Below are 10,457 nucleotides of genomic sequence, written 5' to 3'. Positions count from 1 at the left end.
ACACACACACACACACACACACACACACACACACACACACACACAATGTAAGAATGGGCAGAGATTATAAGTGGAGCTCTGTGTAATCAAAAGACTTGTTTTTCAAGATGTAAGAAAAGTATATAGGCTAGTGGGATTGGGATTTTGGAATAGGAGTGGAATATCAAAATCAAAAGAGAGAAAGCAAAACTTGAAACCAAAGAATCAAATGTAAATTGGGGCATGGGCACTTGCCTAGGGTGCAAAGTTTAACAGGTCCTCTACACACAGTATCAATATAAATGTATTTAAATATGAATAATTTTAAATTAATAAATTAATTTAAAATTTGAATTAATAAATTAATTCAAAGTCTATGGTGAACAAACTATCAAATTTGCATTTATTTGTAACTCTAAAAATATACTGCTTTCCCGAAATGAAACAAAACTACTGTGGGTCTCTAAAAAATAATTACAATTTTAAAATAGGATAAAATACATTGTGAAATTTGGTGCTAGGGATTGGCTATCAGGCCTCATCCGTAATAGGCAACTGCTCTACTACAGAACCATGCCACAAGCACATAACTTTGTAGAATTTATTGTAAAAAATAAAAGCATGATAAGCAAAGTTTGACATTTTATTTATGATGGATTCTTCTGCATTGTATTTTACAAATATGTATTAAAAACACATTTTGTTGCTGAGTTTGAATATGTTTAATTAGTATACCTGACATAGGTGTCTCACATCCTTGACTCTAGATCTATACTGGCACAAAAAAAATCTTCTAAACAAATCTGTATTCTTCTGTCGTTGAGAAGCTCAACATTTGAACGCATAGACTTTTACCAGTCACTGTCTTTCTTTGTATAGTATCTTCTCTCTCATCTCTTTATTCTCATCTTCCCATCTTCCATGGTACCTCCCCTACCTTCCCATGCCTACTCGCTCTACCCCCTATGTGCCCACTTCTCTCCAGTCTCTCTTGTGTCCAGATAGACCAGCCGGAGTTTGACATTCTTCTCCAGCAAGAGCAGGAACAGAAGGTCTATGCTCAGGTAAGATGCCACACAACATGTACACAACATGTCCCCTTGCCCTCCATGTGAAAGCCTTTTAGTTTTTGTGACTAAGATTCCCCTCCTCTAGATCCTGCGGGAATATGTGACATACCTGAACAGGCTGGGAACATTACTCGGGAGTAACCCACAGGAAGCACAACAACATGCCTCCTGGTCCATCGTCTTTACCTCACGGCTCTTCCAGTTTCTGAGGCCACAACAGCAGCAGCAGGCACAGGACAAGCTCTTTCATGTGGTTACTATTGATGAACTGCAGGTGCCAAAAACTGAGGGCCTAAGGACTCTGTGCTTGATGGTCTCTCAAACTTTCCTCTTTTTAAATCTTTCTTCTACTGTGTTAATTCCTTTACTTTACAAATGCGATTATTTGTTTGTTTATTTATTTCTTATTTACTTATTCATTTATTCCTTCTGTGGGACTTTAGGCAGGAATGTGACTAGGTATGAAGATGAAAGCCAGAGAACAATTTTGGGGAGTTGGAGTTTTGCCTTCTATCATATAGACTGGGAGATTGAAGTCAGGTGGTCAGGCCTGGTGTCAAGTACCTGTAACCACTGCCATCTTGTTGCCCCCTTCCCTTCATTTCAGTTTGTCCTTAACTCTAGTCTCCAATCCTTCCTCTAGCATATCCCATTCCCTCTCCTTCCTGTTCCTTTTGTTGTCTCCCTCTTTAGCATTGTGTCTTTTCTCTAAGGAAATGGCCCCAGCCATCGACTGGTTATCCTGTTTACAAGCAATATTCACACCGATGTCATTGAATTCCTCCCAGACCCTCGTGGTCCATGACCTAGACTACTTGAGAAACATGTCACAACTTGTAGAAGAAGGGCTGCTGAATCACAGGTTTGACCAGGTGGAGTTGGACAGATATTGGGCATGGGATGAGAATGAGGTATCAGGGACACCGTGAGTGGGAGGCACCTGTGACATGGAGAGACACAGAAAGATAGGGTGGGTGGCACGGAAGGAAACATAAAAATCAAGAATTATGTAAGGCTTTGAGATGTTAAGACCATGTGACACATCAAGGATATAAGGTTGAGATAGATGAGGTGTCTACCAGGAATGTACCAATATCCTTTACAGAGTTTGTGCACTATTGGAAATGCAGAAAAGCCCAACTCTGAAGGGCATAAAAGTAAGTCTTCTCTATAGCACCCTAGTGGCACCATTGTCTAGAAATCCTTTATATGGAGGTAAAGACTATATATATATATATATATATCAGCAGGATCAAGTGAATCCACAAACCCAGGTTTGTTATACTTAGAAATATGCCTTTAGATGAGCTGAGGTTTCCTGGATGTGGAAACAGATAAATCAAGTCCTCTCCCAGTAACTTCAGAAGAGAGCCTCTTTCCACCATTCCTCTGTCACTCCCAAAGTCAAATCAATAAAGACTGTTTATTCTTGATGGCTTAGCTTATATGGCAGCTACTCTTGGTATAAATACAGAGGAGAAGGGGCTATGTGCAAGTATACCACAGTAGTTTGTTGAAGGGATTATTCATATGAGCATGTTTAGGAGTTTTAGCTTTGGGTTGGGAATTTTGTATCTACAGGGAGAGTATACAGAGCTACATGATCTTGGGGCTGGTGGATACCCTTTCACCAGCACTGGACACTAAATTCCAGGAGGCACGCAGAGAACTGATCCAGAAACTACGGAAACTGAAAGAACGACCACCCCTGGTGAGGAGAGAGGCGATGTATTTTCTCTATTGGGATAATTATTGAGGTAAAAAGGCATAGGAGGAGAAGTCCCACACCATGGATGTACGCAAGATAGGAAGTCAGAGGATATCTTTAGAATCAAGATACTAACTGGCTACTTCTGTGGCCTTTGACTGAACATTAGAGTTTTGGCATAAAAGTAAAATTAAGAAAGAACCCTTCCTTTACCATTACTCCTAATCAATGTTTTGTTTTCCTGGATTATATGGTTTGAAGACCTGGCCCTAAAGCTTAAGATTTATTGTGAAGAAATCTACAGGTCCCAGAGGCTTGTACTGGTCTGATAAGAAAAGGGTGACTGGGTGCATGGAAGGCACATTAAGAAAATGGAAAATTGATTCAGATTTTGTTTTAAAAAAATTCTTGGTTTTTTTCCCTACTTTAAAAGATTTACCTACTTCTGATGAAACATGAAAATAAAACACAGTGTTTTAAGAGAAACTCAAAAAATATATTTATTGCAAAGAACAGTATTTGGCAGTATATGTGCACCACAGAATTCATCCCTGATCCTATGAAGTTGTTTAGTTACAAATGGATGTGATTGGTCAGATCTTCACATATCTGAGGAGCAGGGTGTATAAGAAGAATGTAGAAGCAGTTAACCAGTTAGATGCATTATCTGACAGAGATCTTCAATCAGAGTTCCTTGGCATCTTGTGTCAGACCTTTGCAAATCCAAGTGGAAACGTCTAGAGCATTGGGCACATCCTTACCTCAGTGAAGGCTTTCCTTTATGGTCTTCCTCGAAAGAAAATAAACTTTACTCTTATTAATCTAGGGATAATTTCTCTATTTTAAAAGGTATCTTAAAATCTTTATCCAATTCTGGGAAGATGGCTTAGTGACTAAAGTGCTTGCCACTCAGGGGAGAGTGAGTTTGAGTCCCTAGTTTGAAGTAAATTGCAATAGTGGTGTCTGTAGTCCCAGTGGTTCTACTACAAGATGGAGTGGAGACAAGAGAGCCCTTGGACATTCAGGGCCCCAATAGCCTGGTATATACATGGCAAAACAACGAAATCCCGTCTCGACTCAAGTAAAGTGGAAAAGGAAGCTTAACATCTGAGGTGGCCTTCTGAACTCTACATGTACACCAATTAATTTCCCCCTCCTCAAATTTGCAAAGGAATTTTTTTGTTGAGGCTGACATATAGACATTATTTATGGTCTTTAAAAGCCTAGGTAATTTCACTTATTGACCTAATTATCAAATTTGTATGATCTAGCATAATATCATTATATGGTTTTATTTATTTATCCTTTGGGTTTTTTAGAGATACTCTCACTATGCAGCTGTGACTGCATTGGAGGTCACTGTGTAGATGATGTTGCCTTAGAACTCACAGAGATCTGCCTGCCTCTGTCTCACAAGGGCTGAGAATAACGTGTGCTCTACCACATCAAGCTCATTTTATGTTTATTGTAGAGATGGATCAACAAATATATGAGTCTTCAGGAACTTGACTATAGTAATAAGTTAGAGCAGGGATCTTCTCTGACTGTCTGGCTTCAAGGTCAGTGTGGTTTTTCATTGTATCTTAGACCATTATCCACTAGGATGGTCACTCAGTGAGGGGTAGATTCGCAAGAAGCTACTATGCAACCTATCTCTTGATCGGATGAAGCAGAGCATAACCCCAGCTGCAAACTTCCTAGAAAAATAAAAATAGCTTCCTGTAAATGCCAGAACTGTGGCATGAGGTCATGTCTTAGAGAGTGTAAACATGTCAAAACAGAGACTCATGCTTAAAGAATGTGAAAGGCCTTCAAAACCTGTAATCACCATCCTTTTCACTGGGGTATAGAAAGATGAAAATAAAGTATGGCCTTGGAGAAGCTGCTTCACCTTTCTGAACTAACAGAAAGTGGCACAGAGCAATAATGTTACACCATCTAATAAGGCTTAAAGCTAGTCAGTCATCCATGTATCTCACTCACTAAACGTATTATTTAATCTTCCCAGAAATGTGCAAGGTTTTAGTTCCCATGTCTCAGATTCAGAAACAGGTAGAAGAATGACAACCTCCCCTAAGATCTCATTGCTCTTAAGTGAAGAATCAGGATCCAAAATAAATCTGTTTGGCTCATGAACCTATATCTTTTTAAAAATTATTTATTTAATTTTACTTCCTGTTCATTGGTATTTTGTCTGAATGTATGGTATGTCTATGGGAGGCTATCAGGTCCCCTGGAACTGGAGTTACAGTTATGAGCTGTCGTGTGGGTGCTAGGATTCAAATCCAAGCCCTCTGGAAGAACACCAGCAGTGATCTTAACTGCTGAGCCATCGCTCTAATCCCATGAACCTTATCTTAACATAACAGGCCAGACTGAGAAATATGTGAGTGCTACAGCACTGGGCTAGCAAACTCTTTTATAAAGGACAAGATAGTTGAGTATGTTTGGCTTTAGGTTCCACATAGTTTCTGCTGCTAATACTTGACGGTCTTCGTACATAAAAGAAGACAGAGCTGTGCTACTAAAGAACACAATTTAGACAATGGATACCCTTGATGGATCCTAAAACAGGGTGATCAGAGAGGGTTGAATATCAGTAGGAACACTTAGTAACAGATAAAACTGAAGCAATATTTAGATCAAGAAAGGTATTGCCTGGCCTTATCTCAGAGGAACAATGCATGGAAGAGAATAGGTAAAAATTGGTGTAGCATGTGTGGTCATCCTCATAACTCTGGTAGAGAAAAATAATGGGGTTCTACATGTAAGGCTCCGTGCTATGGTTGAAGTATACCCAGGGTGGTCGAGAACTGTATAAGCAAATAGGATGGCCCTGAAGTGAAACTCAAAGAAAAGGAGGTCTGGTGCGTCATCGTAAAGATACCTGCTTTTCTTTTCATGAAGCAGGACACTTTTAGAAATTATCTGATTTATATTTTAAAAGAGCATGTTTCAAGAACATGAGCCATGGATTTTCCTGACTTGTAGATAAAGAGATAACAAGGAGTCAGTGGCAGTACCAGATTCTAGACTTGATTTTTTAGGTCCAGACAATGTTTATTAGCCTTCTGATTTCTCTGGGGAATTCTAATGTATATTCTTATTTTGAAACATCAGGAAGTGTCAGATCTGACCCTTTTTTTGTTGGTTAATTTTGAGAACATGATCAATGGAAATGCCTATTTTTATTATGAAACTTGTGAAGATGGATTTGGGACAATGGAAGCAAGATTTCACATTTATCTCTGTGCAATGAGAACTATTCATTATTCAGCCCAGTAACACAATTTATTTAGGCAATTGAAAATTTTGTTTAAGCAAGTCTTTTCAGTTACCTTTCTTCTTGGATTCTAAGTTATCTGCAATTTTACACTAAGTTCTTAATCCACGACTGTCAAGATCTTGGTAGAAAAGTATTAGATCAGGTTATAGGATTTAGCTACAGATTCATCTATTCATTTATGTGATATTTTTATGTTTTTTTTTTCAATTTTTTGAGGCAAAGTCTCACCATGATAGCTTAGAACTTCTAATTCTCCTGCCTCTGCCTTTCAACTGCTAGCGTTGCAGGTGTGTGCCGTCACACTACATGTGGAGTACGTGATATTTGTTGTGTGTCAATTATACAAACATGTTTTTATGACACCCATTACGTACCAGTGAACCAAATACACAAGCGTCCCTGTTTTGAGTATTTATAGTTCAGGAGAGAAGAAAAAGACTGCAAGAAAAATAGCAGTTATGATTATCAGTAGGCAGGGCAGAATGGTCAAATTAACCATGAGTCATCCCTGTGGCATTTAGTTATGGTTGAGTCAGACAAGAGTCCACTCATATTGCACCACCAGTCCACATCAATTTCTTTATCTCCTCTACTAGGATGTGATTTGCAATGTTTCCAGATGCTTTCCTAGTGTCAAGAAAATGCCATGAGCATAGCGATGGAATGTCCTGAGGAATGCTAATCAAATTCCTGGGAAAGTTAGAATAAACAGAGTGTTTTTGTTGTTGTTGTTGTTGTTGTTGTTGTTTGTTTGTTGTTTTTGTTTTTTTTTGTTTTTTTGTTTTTTGTTTTGGTTTGTTTTGGTTTGGTTTTTCAAGAAAGGGTTTCTATGTGTAGCCCTGGCTGTTCTGGAACTCACTTTGTAGACCAAGCTGGCTTCGAAATCAGAAATCCACCTGCCTCTGCATCCTCAGTGCTGGGATTAAAGGCATGCACCACCACGCCCAGCATCAGAGTGCTTTTAAGGAATTATGTCACCTGATCTTCAAACCTGTGAGGAAGTTAGAGCAGGCATTTCTCTTGTTTGTACAAATGGTCTACCTAGAGTACATGGATTTAAGTTAATAGCTTACACTTGTAAATGCTGGATATTATGTGTAAGGGCAGGATTATGAGGGTCTTTAAGGACAAATTTAGTCTACATACAGGATTCATTAGTGTTTGGAGTAATTTACATTGAAAAATTAGGAGGAAGCATTCTAATAGATTTATAGTCTGAGAACATATATGCATGTGTGCACTTGTGTAGGCAAACAACCTTATTTGAGAAGCTGGTCATTTCTGCTTAATTTATAGTCCAGTTTGCTGCGGCCTCTCTGTGTCCTGTGCTTCTGATATGGGACTCTGTTATGTTATTGGGGGACCAATTCTTTGTTTATAGCAGGCTCTCATCTGTGTTTGTAGCTCCTAGTCTGTCTTGTATTCCAGTTAATGAGCCCTTTAAATTGTTACATTTTACATTGTTTTTGACATATTTGGTCCTCAGTGATCCTACAGTGGTGTTTAGTAGTTACACATTATTTTCCATGCCTTCAAAAGCATTCCTTTAATAACTTGTTATAGAATTTTATCTAGAAATCTTTACATATTCTTGGAGCTTTCTTGATTTTTATAATTGCTTTTTAGTCTTATTATTTATGGATTATAGGAGTCATACAAACATTTTCACTGCCATAAAATGAAACCATTGAGCTTCATAACCATTGAGCTTCATTATCTTGCATTCGAAGTATTTCTTCCACCATTTATATTTCAGCCTGTCCTCTGTCCTCTATTTCCACATTCCTTCAACAAATGTAGTACCTGCCAATTTCGCTGTCTAGAGGGATTCTGGTTTGATTGGTGCACTGGTTGCTCCTTGGTTTGCTTATACCTCTTTTAATAGGAAGCAGTGCATCACCTGAAGCCCTCATTTACTTATCTATAGGGGTCTACCATATGATACACAGCCTTTGAGACTGGGCGTGGGTGCTGTAGAAGGAAAGAGCTTCTCCCATTGGTTTAAAGTTAGGAATGGAGGTCTGGGAGGAAGGAGTGTATGGTGGAACTCCTGGGCTATCTGAGTGGAAGGTTAGACCAAATCTCAGGATTGGATACTCTTCCTCACTTTCCCGGGAGCCTTATATTCCTCATAGGGATGCCTCCTAAGGGCCTTGCTTTTGTACCAATAGGCAACAAGCCTGGGTGATGAGGGAGAAGCAAAGCCTCTTTCTACTGAGCAATAGTATGTATTGAGAGAGAAAATGATTTTAAAAAGTGTGTGTGTGTGTGTGTGTGTGTGTGTGTGTATGTATGTATGTATGTATGTATGTGTTGTTGTCTACATGTATAGTGTATGCATGTCTATGTCATATATGCAGTTGTGTGTGCATATGGAGACCTCATCAGGTATCTTTCTTTTATCACTATCCACCTTTAGTTTTTGAGGCAGTTTTCTCACTAATCCTAAAATTCATTGGTTCAGATAGGCTGAATGGCAGCCAATCAGTTTCTCCATCCTACCGAAGGTGTGGACTTCGAGACCTGACATTTTATGTTGGTTCTGGGGTCCTTTATTTAGGTCTTTGTGCTTGTGTAGCAGGCACACAAACACTTTAGTGCCTGAGTCATTTTCCTGTCCCTTGAAAATATTTTTTCTTAATTTATCAAAGAAAACATCCTTTAGGATGACTGGCATTGGAATGTGATAAAAACAGAGGCCTAAACAGATCTTACTAACTCAAGTATATTTTTGCAGCCAGCCTACCCTCGATGGATGAAGTGTGTGGAACAGACGGGAGCCTTCTTTGAGCCTACTCTGGCAGCTCTGTTTGTTCGTGAAGCTTTTGGCCCAAGCATTCAAAGTGCTGTATGTGAGAGCTTACCCCTGCCTGCAACCCTCTACCCTTTCCACCCAAAACACCTTGCCCTATTCTGGGAAGTGTGTCCTTCTTTGTGGTATGCAAAGCAGAAATCAGGTAGAAAAGAAAGGTAATTAAGAGGGAACCTAGGGCCTGCTCAATAAATCCCTTTGGCAAGTGCAATTTAGGCAAAGTATCCCCAACATGAATTAATTTAAACACCTCACTGGACATTCCTGGTATTATGTTTCTTCAACCATAAAAAGAAAAAAGAAATAAAGAAATAAACTCCTTGACCTTTAACACATGATATACCATAAGCACAGGATGATGTAATCTCATAGAGAACAAACAAGCAACTTCTGAATGAGTGGAGAACTTATGAGCATTTTAAGGAAAATATGTTTAATTACAATTATTTTCCTGATTTAATGGAAGAGGGGATTGAACCAAGAGTAGTCAAATGAGATATTTAACTTCATGGAGTCTCCAAATAGCAGTCAAAATTTGAACCCAGTCAGTCTGAAGCCAGAGTCATTTTTGAAACTGTCACCCAATTCCTTCCAACTTGAGAGAATGTACATAAGACAATGAGTAATTGCAAATTAAGGAGGTATAAAGTTCAGGCCATATGGCTATGGAGACGGCAACTTGCTGGGAAGCTAAGAAACTTAGAAGGGAAGAAGTATGACTTAAGTGGGAGGGTATGAAGATAAAAGTCCTGAAAACAGAGACACAAACAGTAGTTCCCCATGCTCTCTGCTTTTCTGGGAGAGTTGCTGGACACAAATGAAAGTACCCATCAATCTCAGATATCACAATGGCAAAAGCCCTGTTATGGTTCCTTCTTGGGGCAACTAATTACCCTCTCTGAGACTGACCCTGTCCTAGTAACTGCACAAATCATTGTACTTTGGATGTTTGTGGTAACCTGGGGAAGAAACCTTCTTGTGAGCCCTTCCCCTTTCTCTGACAGCTCTTGGAATCCAGTAGGGCCAAGGCCTCTTTAAAGACTCTCAAAAAAACAGGGACAGACTAATCCTTACCCTTTTTTTCCTTTTCCTGACCACATTTCATAGGCCATGGAATTATTTGCTGAGATAAAGGATGCTGTCATCGTACGCCTCAAAAAGCTTTCCTGGATAAGTGAGGAGACCCAGAAAGAAGCCTTGAACAAGGTAATGCCAGGATGATTACAGGTTAACTTGAAGCCATTTAAGAGAGTTGATTACTGGGTGAAGAAATGGGGATAGAAGAAAGAGAAGGGGGTATAGATCACATATCTGGATGACAGTGTTAATAGCTCATGAGGATTTATGAGGGAATTCTGGCAGCTTACAAATTTCTGTCTCTTTCCAGCTCGCCCAACTGCAGGTGGAGATGGGGGCACCAAAACGGGCCCTGAAGCCTGAGATAGCCACACAGGAATATAATGATGTGGGTCTTTGTCCCTCGCAGTGTCCCTTGTGCCCTTGGTTTCTTATTCCTCTGAGGCAACTGAGTCTGCAAAGCAATCTATTTTCTGTGGCCAATTCTGAGCCAATCTCCTCCTCCTCCTCCTCCTCCTCCTCCTC

At 39.5% G+C, this 10,457-nt stretch overlaps 1 protein-coding gene across 1 annotated transcript in view; it reads left to right on the top strand.

Moving 5' to 3' along the window:
• Kel (Kell metallo-endopeptidase (Kell blood group)) overlaps positions 1 to 10,457 on the top strand; it is a 17,690-nt gene that overhangs the window by 4,479 nt on the left and 2,754 nt on the right. Inside the window, exons 7-13 of the mRNA XM_021191075.1 lie at positions 981 to 1,043; positions 1,135 to 1,323; positions 1,763 to 1,911; positions 2,631 to 2,760; positions 8,781 to 8,891; positions 9,963 to 10,061; positions 10,243 to 10,320. Coding sequence (XP_021046734.1) covers positions 981 to 1,043; positions 1,135 to 1,323; positions 1,763 to 1,911; positions 2,631 to 2,760; positions 8,781 to 8,891; positions 9,963 to 10,061; positions 10,243 to 10,320 — 819 coding nt within the window. The remainder of the gene's footprint in view (positions 1 to 980; positions 1,044 to 1,134; positions 1,324 to 1,762; positions 1,912 to 2,630; positions 2,761 to 8,780; positions 8,892 to 9,962; positions 10,062 to 10,242; positions 10,321 to 10,457) is intronic.

Source organism: Mus pahari, chromosome 2 (genome assembly GCF_900095145.1).
Source record: "Mus pahari chromosome 2, PAHARI_EIJ_v1.1, whole genome shotgun sequence".
Taxonomy (NCBI): Eukaryota; Metazoa; Chordata; class Mammalia; order Rodentia; family Muridae; genus Mus; species Mus pahari.
Note: the sequence above shows the minus strand (reverse complement) of the source record. Positions and strands in the feature narration are given on the sequence as shown.